Source organism: Euprymna scolopes, chromosome 1, assembly GCF_053919585.1.
Source record: "Euprymna scolopes isolate OS-2025 chromosome 1, ASM5391958v1, whole genome shotgun sequence".
Classification (NCBI taxonomy): Eukaryota; Metazoa; Mollusca; class Cephalopoda; order Sepiida; family Sepiolidae; genus Euprymna; species Euprymna scolopes.
The window spans coordinates 94,343,832-94,361,311 of record NC_136482.1 but is presented as its reverse complement, the minus strand read 5'-3'; the positions used below and the strand labels follow the sequence as shown (position 1 = coordinate 94,361,311).

General features: G+C 35.4%; 1 protein-coding gene across 6 annotated transcripts in view; it reads right to left on the bottom strand.

The window, feature by feature from the left end:
* The window catches only part of LOC145251218 (uncharacterized), a 144,983-nt gene that overhangs the window by 92,507 nt on the left and 34,996 nt on the right, over window positions 1-17,480 (bottom strand). For all 6 annotated transcript variants that reach the window (XM_080111713.1, XM_080111715.1, XM_080111710.1 and 3 more), the window contains exon 2: window positions 2,842-3,007. In XM_080111713.1, coding sequence (XP_079967839.1) covers window positions 2,842-3,007 — 166 coding nt within the window. The remainder of the gene's footprint in view (window positions 1-2,841; window positions 3,008-17,480) is intronic.

Genomic DNA, 17,480 nt, shown 5'->3' with positions numbered 1-17,480 from the left:
GTTCAAATTCTGTCAAGAGATTTGCTTTTTTATTCTGCTGCATTTATTATTTGTGTGGGTTCAAGATGCTGCTTTTATATATTATGTATTAAATATAAATGTGTCTGAAATTATTATTAATATATACATAAGAATACTTATTTAATTATCATTATCAAGTGCTTTAAGAATACTTAAGAGGCAGTCAACTAGCGTTTATGCAACGTTCACGACTTCTGTCGTTCGAACACTATGAATTGTCTTATGTCGACACCCAAATTGATGGTTTATTAGTTCTTAATTCCCTTCATTCATTGGCAATTGTTTGGTGGCCTGGAGGTAGGAGCTTAGCAAATGGACTCAAAGGTGGCTTCGTGGTGTAACACTTCTCAAATGCACTTGCGATGTTAAGCTGTATAGGGGTGTTAACTTTGGTCAAAATCAGACTGTTCCTTCTTTATTCAGATTTTTTTGATTACCGATTTTCAATAATGATAATATTCTAATTTAAAACTTATCTGCACACTCCCAAACACAAATTACATTTGTGCGAAATTTAAAAAAAAAAAATTGAATGATAATTTACATTCAAATTTTGATTGGTTTGGTTGTTTTGTTTTATGGCATATCAACCCTTTTCGGGATATTTAACGCCAAATCCAGTTATTTTGGAAATTAGTGTTCATGTTACATTCAGTTATTTTGTAGAAGATTTTTTATTCTTCAAACTCTTTGTATCTCCAGTCGCTAATTTGTAGTGTTTGGTTTGGTTGTTTTATAGTGGATTTTATTGTTTTTGTTTCCTGCCTTGATGAACATGAATGAGTTTCGCAATGGGAGAGGGAAAAGGGTTACAGTATTAATGTTTGGTACGTTTCAAGTTAGGAAACCAGTGAGGAAGTGGGGTGAGATAGAAAGAGAAAGGAGAAATGGGAAGAAGGAAAAGGGGGAAAAGTGGGTTGTTGTTTTTGGTTTTGCAGAACATAAGTTTTGTAAAAGGAAGCATAAAAACCAAATGCATCAAATGTTAGGTGCATTTCGTCTCAGGAAGCCAATATCTTCAGACAACCTGATCTGGTAGCACCCATCAAATTTTGAAACAATAAATTTCTATAGTAGTTGTAATAGCATTCTACACAGTTAACAGGTCACTGGCCCTTTTGGCACAATAGGAAGCGGGTTTGCTAGAAGTCAAGTCATATGAAAGACTATAATGATGGTAGTAAATGTCCGTTTTCTAAACACTCGGTGTTATAAAGTTAGAATTAAAGGTAAATTAAGTAACCTGGAGAAAGGAGTGACACTCTCTCTTACCACTCAGTTGCCCTTGACTATGATAGACCACTTATACTTTAACCTCTTGTAAAAAGTAAATGCCATTGAGCCGGTTTTAGATTTCCATTATTCAAACGTAGATTACTAGTTCTTCCAGTCTAATATATTAATATAATTTTTGTCATGATTTATTATTATCTGCTTTTTACTTCATTGCTTTTCGTTTACGTTTTATCAACGAAATTACACAATTTAAACATACTATTCAATTTAAGTAAATTATGACAGTACAGAAAAAAATATAGTCACATATATTTCTGATGAAGGGAGGAATTGTTTACAACAATCTCGTTTAACTGATTGCTTCCGACTTCTCTAGACACATGTATAAAAAGTATTTTGTTAAAAAATTGGCATTAAATCATAGAATGATAGAACCCTGACTTAAGGATACTCATCCTCACATACTAATTCATACACAGACAAAGCACAAGTTTGTGAGACTGTATAAGCTGTAGCTATATTTAGTAATCCATAACTGTGACTAGCATTGTTTGCCAAGATGCATATAGTTAAGCATCCGACTAGATTTCGCTTGCCTGCAGTTAATAACATGTCGAAACTGACATTAGTTTGTGTGGCAAGTAGCTCTCTCTTACTAATAGCTATATTTTTGTTCTCACTTATGTATCTAATGTCAACAGGTGCTTGGCTCCTGCCGTATCACTTTTGATTTGCAAAGGTCAACTCTTTCAACTTTGAACCCTTGAGTAGTATTGGCAATCAATCTAGATTGAGCATTTTGATTGAATTGACCAATCAGTAGTATTTTAACTAATAAACAAAGAATATTTTATAGGAGTCGTTTCTCAGATTCTGTTGTTGCTACTACTGATGGAACAGGAGCTCCACAAACTATAACATATTGGTAGTTCTTAATCAAAAATAATTTTTTTTTTCAATGTAGAATTTGCAGATTAAAACTTATGATATTGACCTTTCTTCAGACTACAATTTATGTTTGATATTTTGTAAAATAACGATTACATAATGAAATGTTAAAAAACATTCATTATTTTGAGAAAAATCATAAAAGTTAATGCAAAAAGTTTTAAATAATTTAAATCAATACAAAAAACAAGTTGCGTACTTGAAATTACTCTTAAAATAATCGGATAAAACCTGAAACTTAAAAATCAATATTCTAACTATATATATTTTCTGTGAATAGCAGGACTTATGAGAACTATTTTACATTAAATATAATTTGTTAAATATACTAATGGAGAATTTTTGTTAACTAAAAACAAAATATAATTAATATGGAGTTTAAACAAACAAAAAACAAGATTAAAAAAAAAAAGCAAACAAAAAAAAAACAAGGTTTAAAAAATAAAGAAAAGCTAGATTTTAAAAAAAAAAAACATACAAAAACAAGATTTCAAAACAAGCAAAATAATCAATAAAAAACAAGCAAAAAATAAGATTAAAAAAGCAAAACCAAGATTTGAAAGAACAAACAAAAGCAAAATTAAAAAAACAAATTAAAAACAAACAACTAAAAAATAAGATTTAAAAAACACTGACCTGCATTAAAGATGATTAAGATTGTGAAGATTATGTCAAAGTAATTTTGTTCTTCGCTAGCTTTTATCAATTGGTAAATTGTTAATCCTAGGGCTCCAACAATATTTAGGATGGAAATTCCAAGAAAAACACATTCTGTACTTGTGAGGCCAACCAAAGTTCGTGTCTAAAACAAGACGAAAATAAAAATGAATCATATTTCTTGCAATATGATTTTTATATATTATTTTTTTCTGGGAGTCCTTTTAGTTTTTTCTGAAGGACCCTTATCAATTACCTACCAGAATATAAAAATAAAAATATATACTAGCAGTTCAGCCCGGCTTTGCTCTGGCCCTATGTACTGTTCATAACTTATATATATATATATATATATATATATAAAATACTTGACTCATGTCCAGGTAACCTACATTTAAAATTTCAAGTGTTTAAACCCAAAATTGGCAGAGGAATTTGGTAGAATCTGCAAAGGTCAACTCTTTCAACTTTGACCTCTTGGCAGCCAAATTTTCACCCAAAAACTGATTAAAAAGCTTGCTGCATGTCTGAATACCCTTTATGTAAAATTTCAAATATTTAGACCAACAATTGGCTGAATAGTTTGCTAGAGACCGCAAAGGTTAAATCTTTTGAATTTTGATTTCTTGGCAGCCAAATTTTCGCATAAAAACTGATTAAAAAGCTTGTTTTGTGTCAGAATACACTTTATTTAAAATTTCAAATGTTAAGACCAAAAATTGTCTGAGTAATTTGGTAGAGACCGCAGAGGTCAATTTTTTAAAACTCTGACCTTAATTTTGACCTCTTAACATTTGTTTTGAGCTCAAATTATGTTAAAAAGTTTGATCCATGTCCAAGTAACCTACATCTAAAATTTCAAGGATTTACACCCAAAATTGGCGGAGGAGTTAGAGTTTTCAAAGGTCAAATTATTGAACTTCGACCTCTTGACAGCCAAATTTCTGGCTGAAAACTAATTAAAAAGATTTTTCCAGATCTCAATACCCCTTATGTCAAATCTCGAGTCTGTAGACTGAAAATTGACAGAGTAGTTTGGTAGGGAAATGTACACACACAGACAATTTCACTTTCATAGATATATAGATAAAAACAAAGTTCTCCCAGAAATCAACCGACTTGTATAAGAAATGTCACAGATCAAAACATGGCTGACGAAAGTCAGAGAGAGTTTTATGATTAACACTCAAGAAAACCCGGAATGTTTTTTACCTGTGTCCATTTCTTCAGCTTGAAACCTAAAGTATCATGTTAATCCGAGTTTCTGTAACATCTATATAAATCTCACCTGTCTGTTTAAATGTATGTATGTGTTTGTATGATTGTCAAAAACTTTCAACAGAGGTTACAGATTTTCAAGAGATCAGTATTGTTTTGAAGCTCGACCCTTTGGATGACAAATATCAAAAAATTGGCTAAAAACATTAATTCCTTCACCCTGAACTAGGCACTTTTCAACAGGGAGGGGTCGCTTTTTCTGCCAATATTTTCGAAAGTCATCCCCTCTTTTCGATTGACTGGCCTTAATTTAAACCTCTGCCACTTCCGGTTTGGTGGTGGACGCAATGGCAAAGATGTCCCATTTTTTTTTTTTTTTTCACATTCTTTTCCTCCTTTGTGGTACGGTACGGGTCCAAGCCTGCCTGCCTACTACCACTTTTATTTTTTTTGCTCAACACACACCTCTAAACACCCGGGCAATGCCAGGCACCCAGGCTAGTTATAAATAAATATTACACTTTTATTATTAAATCAAACACTCTACTGGATTTCTTTCAATCTAACGAAACCAAGAATTTATATATTTGCAATCGACTTTTGCCTTTTTATATTTAGTCTAATCAGCGGTCTTTGCCTTGATTATTAATCTCACTCACTTTTTAGTCCTCTTCCTGCTACTCAAATCATCTTATACTAATTTCATACCAAATACTTTTCATGTTCACCAATTGAAAATCATAAGGATGCACATTTCTGTAATGATCTTTCACATTTTTTTCACATTAAAAGTTGAGTTAATGATTCTTACAAGAATTATTTAAATTAAAATAAACGCTGAATATTTGATAGTTTCCATTTTCTAAATTATTATTATATACAGGGGGGAACGATAAATTTGTCACCCTAAAGAAAACAACACTACAGCTTTATTTTAAAACTTTTATTGAAAACAAAAATCAATTCATATAACTTGATTATGTAATAGAGCTGACATCTATTCAATGTAGTTGCTTTCAGCTTCAATCACTGCCTCAATACGGGTCCGGAACTGGGAACAAGCCTTTTTCACAGGTGTCAGCAGGAGCTCAGTGAATACTCGGTGATCAGGCTGTCTTTGGTGTTGTGGGAGGTTGTGTTGGTGATGTTCTCGACATGACCAAACGAAGTGGTCTAGCAGGTCTAGGTCGAGGGAGAAGAAGGCCAGTGAGAGAAGGGTACAAAGTCGTAGCACTCCTTCTGAAGCTAAGCTTGGATCTTTTTGGACTCGTGGGCTGATGCCGAGTCCTGCTGCCACACCCAGGGTCTGCCAACGGCCACCTGATTGCACCCGAGGATCACCTTACTCTTCAGCACATCCAGATACACTTTGAAATTAGTGTAACAAGCTGTCTTCAGTCTCTAAAGTCCCTGTAGTTAGACTTTTATTTGGACCCATCAAAATATAAACAGACATTTATTTGTCACTGGAACTATTGCTCTGATGTTTGGAGCACACAAAATGCACATGACTTTAAGCCTGTGTGGAAATACCTTTAGCACGTTAATAGGCCATTCGTCGTCAGATGTTGTGGTTTGAGTTCTCATAGTTGCTTTGGTGAATGGTTGGTATATCACCTCTCTTAGTGCAGTCTAGGCTGTGGTGTCAGCACTGTAAATAACTGGATTTTCAAATTAAAGCAATTCAATAATAACCCCGAAATCATTTTTTTTATAAACAAGAATAATTATTCATAAGATTTTTCTGGGTATACTTTGTGCAAAAGAAAGTTAATTCTTTGGATTCTTAATGGTTTACAAGATGCAAGATGTTTTCACTTAGATTCGTTCAGACAGCTTTTTAGCCAGAGGAGGAAGAGATTTTCAACTTAGTTCGTTTGTAGGGGGGGGGGGTATCTAGCCCTAGGCAAGAGCCCAAAGCTGAAGTATGTGCTCTTCAACAACAGGAAAGTCCTGTTCTTATTTTCCAAACAATGTTTTTTTTTTTATGGAACCCTAATACCGACCACTATCTCTTTGAGATTAGTATTTCCTCCTCTATCGTTTGGAGATTACTTTTTCCCTTCTATCGTCTTTCTCTTCCGTTTTCTTTATTTCTCTCTCTCTCTTAAACCTATTTTTCTCTTTAATTCTCTTTTTCCTTTTTTCTCTCAAACCCTTTTTTCCTTTCCCTCTCTCCACCAAAGAAACTTTAACAACTCCATTTTATTTCAGTATTTAATTTGTGTATTTCTGTTTTATTAAATGCTAGCTTTTTTTCTAGTCCAATACCGGCTTCCATCTTACCTCGAAATTACTTATAACGGCACCAACTTACTTTCGGAAGAACCCCCCCCCCCCCCATCAGCCTTTTCTTTTATATCGTAAGCTTCTTAAAACGTTACTAGCTTAAGTTCAGAATAAAATCACGATTTTCTATTAACGGCTAATTTCAAAAAAAAAATGTTTTGAACGCTACTAACTGAAGTTCTTTCAACACAGTTTGCAATTTGGAGACGGAATTGTTTTTGTTGAGATAAGTGATTTCAATCATGCTTTTTATTTTAGATTTAAAATATTAACAACTCCATTTTATTTCAGTATTTAATTTGTGTATTTCTGTTTTATTAAATGCTAGCTTTTTTTCTAGTCCAATACCGGCTTCCATCTTATCTCGAAATTACTTATAACGGCACCAACTTACTTTCGGAAGAACCCCCCCCTCCCCATCAGCCTTTTCTTTTATATCGTAAGCTTCTTAAAACGTTACTAGCTTAAGTTCAGAATAAAATCACGATTTTCTATTAAAGGCTAATTTCAAAAAAAAAAATGTTTTGAACGCTACTAACTGAAGTTCTTTCAACACAGTTTGCAATTTGGAGACGGAATTGTTTTTGTTGAGATAAGTGATTTCAATCATGCTTTTTATTTTAGATTTAAAATATTAACAACTCCATTTTATTTCAGTATTTAATTTGTGTATTTCTGTTTTATTAAATGCTAGCTTTTTTTCTAGTCCAATACCGGCTTCCATCTTATCTCGAAATTACTTATAACGGCACCAACTTACTTTCGGAAGAACCCCCCCCCCCATCAGCCTTTTCTTTTATATCGTAAGCTTCTTAAAACGTTACTAGCTTAAGTTCAGAATAAAATCACGATTTTCTATTAACGGCTAATTTAAAAAAAAAAATGTTTTGAACGCTACTAACTGAAGTTCTTTCAACACAGTTTGCAATTTGGAGACGGAATTGTTTTTGTTGAGATAAGTGATTTCAATCATGCTTTTTATTTTAGATTTAAAATATTAACAACTCCATTTTATTTCAGTATTTAATTTGTGTATTTCTGTTTTATTAAATGCTAGCCTTTTTTTTTTTTTTTTTTTTTTGTTTCCTCGTACATATGTTTTTTTATCCACCGAGTTGATAGCAAAAATTACGAATTATACTCATTTTTAGTTCGTGTGAGGGGAATCTATCACCATACTTTCCCTTAAACACGTCTGTTGGACTTTATTAAGTACAATACTTAATAGTTTTTTTTTTTTTTTTTTTTTTTTTTTAATGGAGAGTAGAAAACGCATTGTGGATGCGTTATCGGCAGCTCCTGTTACTCTCGCTTCTTCTTATTTGTCCCTCAGTCCTCATTTTTTTTTTTTAAATGAGTGATTTTTCGGACAAAGGGAGAAGAAAAAGCTGTTTTCTAGGTTGGCAGTATTTTTGCGAACAGTTGGCTGAGATGGCGGAAATTTTCTGTTTCTATGTCTATCCTTGTAGCCATGTCACTAGTAAGGGTGCTGGAGGTAAACGTTTTGTCTGGGCTGACGTTATCCGCCTGATAGTCAGGGACCCGAACCTTGGATTAACCACTAAGGAGGCTGTCCTATCAGCAGGTGCAAAGTACTGGGGCTGCTGTATTGCCATTTGGTGAATGGATTCTGGACCATGCAGTAGCTTCTGGTGGGGCCTCTCGATGCCATACTAGTGGGTAATTGTTACGGCTTTACCTTATCATTAACTACAAATAAAAAATTAAAAAAAATTCTTCGTTTCTTTTTCTCTCTTAATTTCCCCTCTCTGTCCTGCTATAAGTAAATCTGTCGACCTAGTCCACAAATTCCAAAATTTCATCATGACAAGTTTCAAGAAAAAATACACGATTAAACCCGGTTCCCCAACTTCCAACGTAGACCCCTACTACCATGTCTCCTTCTCCAACATCAGGGGTCTTCGTTCTAACCTTCCAGAGGTTGAAACCCAATTACAGGAGACTAAACCAGACCTTTTATTTTTAAGTGAAACTGGCATTGGACAGGCTATTTCCCTAGATGAGTTTGCAATTTCAGGATACTCTAACTTAACTTCTAAATCTGACCCCCAAGATCGCCATGGGCATGGAATATATGCCTATATTAAAGATAGCTTTCCATGTGGGAGGGACATCTCCAGGGAAGATCCTAACTTACCCTATATGTGCTTCCGGGTTGCTTTAGCTCACACTACTGCATTTATATTTACTCTCTATCGCCCCCACAACAGTGGAGTTACTATCTTTCAAAGCATATCTGAGAAAATTGACCAAGTCCTTTCTACTTATCCTTCAGCTAACATTCACGTATGTGGAGACTTCAATGTTCACAACGTTGAATGGTTGACCCACTCAAACAAGACCGATGATGAGGGGAGGTTCTGTCATGATTTCTCCATTGCCTATGACCTCACTCAGATTGTTCAGGAACCTACCCGTGTGCCCGATAATGATGGCCAGTATGCGAGCCTACTAGACCTTTTTCTCACAACTTGCCCTGAACTATGTTCAGTTTCTGTTCTGTCGCCTCTTGGATCTTCCGACCACTCTGTTGTATCAATTAAGATAAAAATGAAATGTAATAAGTCCCCAGATGTACCTCTTCATCGTACAGTATATCGATACACTAAGGCTGACTGGGATAGCTTCCGTACATTTATATCTGATCTACCTCTGCATTCCATGTTTAAAAAGGATGTGTCCTCTATAGTATTAGACCTAACTGAATGGTTAATTGTAGGTATTGACCATTTCATACCCTCTAAAAAGTTTCAGAAAAAACCTAACAGCCAGCCATGGTTCTCTCCAGAATGTGCTGCTGCCATTGCGCACAGAAATCACTTTTTCCACTGCTTCAAACGTAATAGATGTATGGAAACTAAAGCCGTTTTCAGGACTGCCAGCAACCATTGTAAGAAAGTAATAAAGAACGCAAGAGAGTTGTATGCTCAATCTGTTAAGTCCAAAGTAGCTGAGCAGCGGCTTGGTTCCCACCAGTTTTGGCAAATAGCAAACAGAATCCTGAACAGAAGCGTGTGCTCCATCCCAACTATTATCAATGGACCTGAGGTAATCTCGTCAGCATCAGACAAAGCCAAACTCTTTGTCAAGAACTTTGCAGCAAATTCTACCCTTTGCGACCAAGACCGCCAACCCCCAATATTTCCTCCTGTATCAGAAAACACGCTATGTGATATACGTATATCTGTACGTGATGTTGCGAAGCTAATCAAAAACCTTGATTCGAGTAAAGCAACTGGCCCTGATGGTATTCCAATTATAGTACTCAAAAAACTTCAACCTGAATTAGCGCCCATACTTACAAAACTGTATAAACGTTGTCTTAAGGAGAATAGTTTCCCATCTCCCTGGAAAACCTCATCAGTATGCCCTGTATTTAAGAATTCAGGTGATCGCTCATCCCCCTCTCAGTACAGGCCAATAAGTCTCCTGTGCGTCATGAGTAAGTTGCTAGAATCTGTGTTAAATACAGAAGTAATCAAACATCTCAACAAAAATAACCTTCTTAGTGACACTCAATATGGTTTCCGTTCTGCTAGATCTACAGCAGATGTCATTACAGTTATATCGCATAGGATTAGCAAATCTCTCGACGGTGGCAATCTTTCTAGAGCAATTGCTCTTGACATATCTAAAGCCTTTGATAGGGTATGGCATAAAGGTTTACTTCATAAGATCGCTAGCTATGGTATAGCTGGAAAAGTCTTCTCAATTATTAAATCATTTCTTTCTGATAGGTTCATAAGAGTAGTAGTTGAGGGGCAAAAATCAGAAGCTCACAGTATTAATGCCGGTGTCCCTCAGGGATCCATCCTGGGCCCAACTCTTTTCCTGATCTACATTAATGATCTTCCAAATCATATCCTTACATCATTTGTAGACATTTATGCTGACGACACTACCATTTATGGTACCACATCTAAGACAGTAAACGAGCAAGTTCTCTCCAATTCTCTCTCCTCTGATCTTGAGCACGTAGTACAATGGGGAAAGGAGTGGCTGGTTACTTTTAATGCATCTAAAACCAAGCTTCTCTCTTTACATCATCAACATTCTAATCCACATTTGTCATCAATTGAAATGAATGGCTCTCGTCTTCAGGAGGCCTCAAGTTTTGACAAGCTTCTGGGCTTGACCATTACTCCTGATCTTAAATGGAACACGTATATCAAATCTGTTGCCAAGGCCGCTGGAAAAATGGTGGGATCTTTCTAGCGATCCAGTAGATATCTCACTGCTGATGCTATTCTCTACCTATATAAGAGCCAGGTACGTCCAAGGATGGAATACTGTTGCCACATCTGGGCAGGAGCTGCTAGAAAGGACTTGTCCTGCCTTGATAGAGTTCAAAATAGACTTCGTAGCCTCGTAGGAGATGTCCTTTTCTCCTCCTTGCAACCTCTATCTCACAGAAGAGATGTTGCGAGTTTGTCTCTGATGTATCGTTATTTTCATGGAAAGTGTTCAACTGAGCTTCAATCTTTGGTCCCCCCTCGCCAAACTTTCACAAGAAACACTCGTCTAGCTGTAAACACTATCAATAATTTCCCCCACTCTTTATCTGTGCCTAAACCTAAACGTAGATTCCATGAACAAAGCTTCTTTCTTAGAACTGCACGCCTGTGGAATTGTCTTCCGTTTTCCTGCTTTCCGGCTGACTACAATATGGTTGTGTTCAAGTCTAAAGTAAATAAGTTCTTGATGAGCCGTTCCATATAAGTTATTAAATTTACCAAATTTTCATTACTAATGATTACTATATTGACCAATTTCTACTGTACACTCTTTAACCCTTATCCTTGAGTGGCCTCTGGGCCTTGATAATGTGGTGATGCCTTTGTAAAAAAAAAAAAAAAAAAAAAAAAAAGTTCGATCCCAGTTATCAGATGTACTTTTTTTCTCGATTTTTAAACATTTAATATTGAAATGAGATTATTTATAGCATTTTTTTTCGCTTTTCTGTTTTTTTGTTTTTGTTTTTTTTTTTCCTTTTTTGGGATTTTTGTTCATCCGATTGTTTTAAAAGTTTTACGTCCGTTCGCGGTTTTATTTGTTTTGTTTTTTCCGATTTTTTTTAAAAGTTTAAACAGGGTTATTAAGTCGCTTATTCTTTGCCCCCCCCCCCCCCACTTACATACACACCTCCAAACACCCGGGCAACGCCGGATACCCCCAAACAGGGTATCAATTCGCTTATTCTTTGTCCACACCCCTACATAGACACTTCCAAACACCCGGGAAACGCCGTCCTTTTTTTGGGGGGGGGGGGGAGTGGGTTTGTTTTTCCGATTTTTTAAAGAAGTTTTACATTCGTTGGCTGTTTTTTTTTTTGTTTGGGTTTTTCCGATTTTTTAAGAAGTTCTCCCCCACCTACACACACACACCCCTAAACACCCGGGCAACGCCGGGTACCCCCCGCTAGTTTAACATAAAACATGTGGTCTCCCGATGATATCTTCATGGATGTCAATAATGTCGACTTTACTAAGAAATTACTTTTTTTTTTCTACCGTATCAGCAATAAACCATTCATTTTTTCTTCACAATTTGGTCTATCTTAAACTTCATGTCAAACACCCCACCTAACACTTAGCCTGTAAGCAAGATGAATTGGTATTACCCGGCACATGCAAAAGTGTTACATAATGTTCATGTGTGTGTGTGTGTGTGTGTGTGTGAGTGGTTACACACATACATGACACATGTAGATACAGTGCCCATGGAATATAACAGTTTATAAACAGTTCCTTATGGGAGGAATAAACATCTTTGTCTACTTGGCACCAGACAAAGAAAGAACAATCTTTTTTGTAGTTGCAGCACAAATGTATTGTTCTGAATGTGCTCCTGAAAATGCCGACCATTTTCTCCTCCAAAAGTTCAATTATATTTCACACATTTGACATTTAATCATTAGTTTTGTTCTCGGAGTGCACATCATTTCTTTTTGGTAATTACATCCCACTGTCTTCCCAGCTGAATGCTTCCATGACAGTCGACTCCAACTGACCCTAACTGGTCTCTTCTCTAACTGACAGTCTCCCGTGTGTAACTAATAATCTATAATATAATAGACAAAGTGTATGTATATTTGTATGTCTTGCAAAAACTTTTGACAGACACATCGGAATGTGACAAACTCAGTATCGTTTTAAAGCTCGGTCTCTCGGACGACAGATATCAAAAAATTGGCCAAAATCATTCATTCTTTTACCCTCAACTGGGCCGTTTTCTACAAGGAGGGGTTATTTTCTTCATTGACATTCTTGCAAGTATTCAAATCTCACGTCAACGACGTCACATAAAACGTTATTTCAACTGCCCATGACATCACAATCACATGGGCGCATTGATAAGACCGTTTTCTTTTTTTCACCTCCTTTTCCTCCTGCGCATTACAGGTTCGAGCCTGCCTACTACTAATTTTTTTTTTTTTTTTTTTGCTTACACACACCACACACCAACGCAACGCCAGGCACCCAGGCTAGTGAGTATATAAATCAAACTCTTTTGTTTGTTTGATTCAGGCCACTAACATGGTCACTGTTTAGATCTAAATTCTATTTTTTTTTATCGTTAACTAAATTCTATTTTTTATCGTTAACTAAATTCTATTTTTTTATCGTTAACTAAATTCTATTTTTTTATCGTTAACTAAATTCTATTTTTTTATCGTTAACTAAATTCTATTTTTTATCGTTAACTAAATTCTATTTTTTTTTATCGTTAACTAAATTCTATTTTTTTATCGTTAACTAAATTCTATTTTTTTATCGTTAACTAAATTCTATTTTTTTATCGTTAACTAAATTCTATTTTTTTATCGTTAACTAAATTCTATTTTTTTATCGTTAACTAAATTCTATTTTTTTATCGTTAACTAAATTCTATTTTTTTATCGTTAACTAAATTCTATTTTTTTATCGTTAACTAAATTCTATTTTTTTATCGTTAACTAAATTCTATTTTTTTATCGTTAACTAAATTCTATTTTTTATCGTTAACTAAATTCTATTTTTTATCGTTAACTAAATTCTATTTTTTATCGTTAACTAAATTCTATTTTTTTTTATCGTTAACTAAATTCTATTTTTTTATCGTTAACTAAATTCTATTTTTTTATCGTTAACTAAATTCTATTTTACCAAGTTAAAAATCCTGATACATATTTAGCTGGAATTCCATTTTCCCAAATTCCAAACATCTTAAACTACATGTCTTAATTTCTAACATTCCTCTTTGTTATCGAAACATTTTCTCTGAATGTTTCCTGTTTCCTAACATCTAGATTTCAATAATAATAATCACCTCTGTCACTTGGCAATGCCCAGCAATGCTAATATTAAACAGTTCTACTCAAATATTTTTATATTGTGGATCTATCTATTAGACACAATACTTATGTGTATGCGATCAAAATAACAATTCTATAGTAAGTTAAAAAAAAAAAAAAAAAAAAAAAAAAAAACTGAATCAAAATATAGGGTCCAGGAGTAAGAAATTTTTGGGCTGTCTCAATTTTCCTGGGCAATACTGAGACGAATTTCACTCATGAAATATATAATTTTACAAGCAATACATAAACAGATTGTTGTAAGTGGCTGTCCAATAATTATAGGTATCCAAATATGGCACTTTTCTTTTTTAAAATGGACAGTGGACCAATGAACAAGAACAGTCTATCCTATATAAATTAACTAGGGGCATATTTTGGAATTCCCAAAAGGTTATTGAGTACAGTAACCGAAATGTGATTGAGATAATAAAAATAAACATGTCAATTTGTTAATATAAGCTCTATTATGGGGTTGACCATAATTACAAGATCGTGTGAAAAATACATTAAAAGAAAAAAAATGGATTAGTTTGGGTTTTTTTTTATATTTCTTGCAAGAGATTAGGATTAATTGTATAAATAGGTCACATCAAACGTGTTTATTCACTTAGAATAAACAAATAAACATGTGTATATATACATTGTTTAATGGAACTTTTTGAAAGTGTATATATATATATATATATATAATATAAAGCTGAACGTCTGTGTGTGTGTCTGGTTTTTCCCTTTTTTTCATTTTTCTTAAACTTTTTCTTCTAGGGGATGGGACATCCAACCAGATGTCTGACATTTACCCCTATTTTAGTGAGTCCAACCAAGAGATCTTTTCAGGATTCTAGCCGTCCCTTTCAGTGCACTCGTTTGTATTTCACTTGCACTTGGTTCACCGGGTATGCTTGCTATGTACTTTTTAAAGTTCTTTTTCATAAGCCCAGTTGCTCCTATGATGACTGGTATAATTGAAACGTCTTTTAATTTCCAATTTCGTTTCATATCATACATAAGTCCTTGATACTTTGTAATCTTTTCCCTCTCAACTCTGTTAAGCCCTGTATCATTGGGTACACTGACCTCTATTACGGTCGCTTTTTTGTTTGCTCTGTCCCAAATCACTATATCTGGTTTAACAGCTGCGTTTTCAAGATATGTAGCAGTAGGGATTATGTAGTCATAGTGAATAGTGTAGTTGTCATTCCCAACTGTTCGTTTGGGTATATGTTCCCAGGAGTTTTTACTACACTGAATGTTGAGTTTCTTACATATCTTCCAGTGAAGGTATTTGCAAACTCCGTTATGGCGATCTGTATAATAACCGTCTCCAAGTAGGACTTTGCAACCAGAAATCAGGTGGCCCACACTCTCAACCTCAGTGCTACAGAACCTGCATGTAGAAGCAAATAAACACAGATAACGGGAGTAGGGTTGAGGAGGGTTTATTCAACACGTGCGTACAGGTCGCGCCATATTTTCGAAAAGTCCCGTTTACACCGTCGCCGGTAGGGAAGTTAACTCTCTGTTGTGAAGAGTGTTCAAGGGACACAACTGGGTAGAGTTAACAATACTTCCCCCTTTTTCTTGTCTTCTAGATGACCACTGAAAAAGAAAGAAAAGAAAGAAAAGAAAAGAGAAAAAAAATTATTTTTAAATATCCGTTTCTTTGGGTTCAGATACGAACTCAAGTATCTTAAATGAAGGGACTCCCTTCTTGGTTAAGCAATCAGCTACCTGTCCATTGGTGGGTATCCAAGAGAACTCTGCTATTTCTTTTCTTTCCAGCATTTCTCTCAAAATAGCCATCTCAATACGAAGCCTTTTATCTAGTATTTGGGTGGATGAATGCACAGAGTCAAAGAGACAGGAATTGTCAGTTTTGCAGATTATTTTTATATTTTCGGGTTCATCCTTCAATTGCAGTATTTCTAATAGTAGTTTCCTATAAAACAAACAGGCCTCCGACATGTCAACCATGGCTAGGGTTTCAGCAGCCAGTGTGCTTTTGACCACTCTTCTAATGCGCTTGGACTGCCAGGTTATTGGTGTATATTTGTGGTTATTGCCAACTAAAAAGATTATGTAACCACCTTGAGATCCTCCGTCTGTCAGGTTAGCGAATGAGGCATCACTGTAGGCAACAATCTTGAGATGACTGAGATCTCCTAAGTCAGGAATATCTACCTGGGATTTTTCTTTCTTGGCTTTCTTTACTACTCTATTGGCATGTTTTATACATTCCACATTACTTTGTTTGAGGATGGAGCTTAATGCACTGACATCGTAGCTAACATCAGGTCTGGTCTGGGTAGCCAGCCAGTTAAGTTGGCCGATAACTTGCCTGATTTCAGAAATTTCCGCTGTGGATATTTTGTCATTAATATTTCTGCCATTTTCCACTGGGATATATTTCAATTTCTTTACGTACTCATTCTGTCCAAGTTTAATATTTTCCCTATTCTGTTTAATGTCTAATCCTATGTACTGAAACTCTGCAGTTTCTTCAGATTTAACTGCAAATATTTGATGGATTTTGTCAATAACTTTTCTATGAAAAATCTCTGACCCTGCAAAGCAAAAATCATCCACATGGGTAGCAATTATCCCTTGCAATTTGTTTTCGAAATGCCATGTAAATATAGCCTGATCATATTTTGAAGATATAGCTCCTGACTTCATCAATTCCTCCCTGAGTGTGAGATACCAGGACCTAGAGGCATCGGTCAGGCCATATACACATTTGGAGAGTTTCCAAATATAGCCTTGGGGTACATTAGCTTCTTTGGGAGGATTCAGATAAACCTGTCTTTCCAACTTCTTGCTTTGCAGAAATGCTGTTTTGATATCCATGGATTTACATACCCAATGGTTGGATGCCATTATAGCTAATGCTGCTACACGTAAACCTTCTTTGGAGCATGTGGGAGAATCATTTCTTAGATTCTCAGCATCTTTATCCTGAAAACCTCGGGCGACAAGTCTGGCCTTGAATGTTTGGGAATTTTTGCTTGTGTAAATCCATCTGGTGGAGATTTTTGGTTGGCCCTGATCCGGTACTTGAACATAGACTTTATTTTTATCCCAGCTCTGAAGTTCCTTTTGTTTAGCTTCCTCTAGTTCCAGGCTATCGTCAGCAGAGGTGATCATTACTTCTTCCTCAGTGCAGGAATCATGGTGCTCTTCATTTTCTTCAGTCTCATCAGCTTGCCAATCGGAAACTCCATGTTCAAAGTCCAACCAAAATGCTTCACCTTGTTCCATAACTACATTCATCAAATGTTTATTTCTGCCAGTGGCTTTGCCTGCTCTACTTATGACATTTAACTTCTTCCAGTCTGATTCTGTGTCGTTGGCAAGCTTGCATTTTATGATTTGTCCAGGTTTGGGAAGTTTGACTTTCCTGGTGGTGGTGTCGCATTTATTGGTTATGTCTTGAGTCTCCATAGTAGGGCGTTGTTCAGTGTTGTCTGCCATTTCTAAATTTTCTTCTAAAATGTTCTCTTCGAAGTTTGACACTCTTGGGGATCCTTCAGACTCTTGTTGGGTGCTCAATTCCTCGTTGTTGTCCTCATTGTGAGTCTGGTATGTTTCGGGGTAGAAAGTTAAACGAGACGGATGTACTCTAACATAGGTGCCGCCATGCTTGACAAGCACCTGTTTGTTTTCACACCCTATGACTGTCCCAGGGCCAAGCCACCTATCACACAAGTTCCTTTTGTAAAGAACAGCATCTCCATTTTTATAGGATTGGGTGATACCT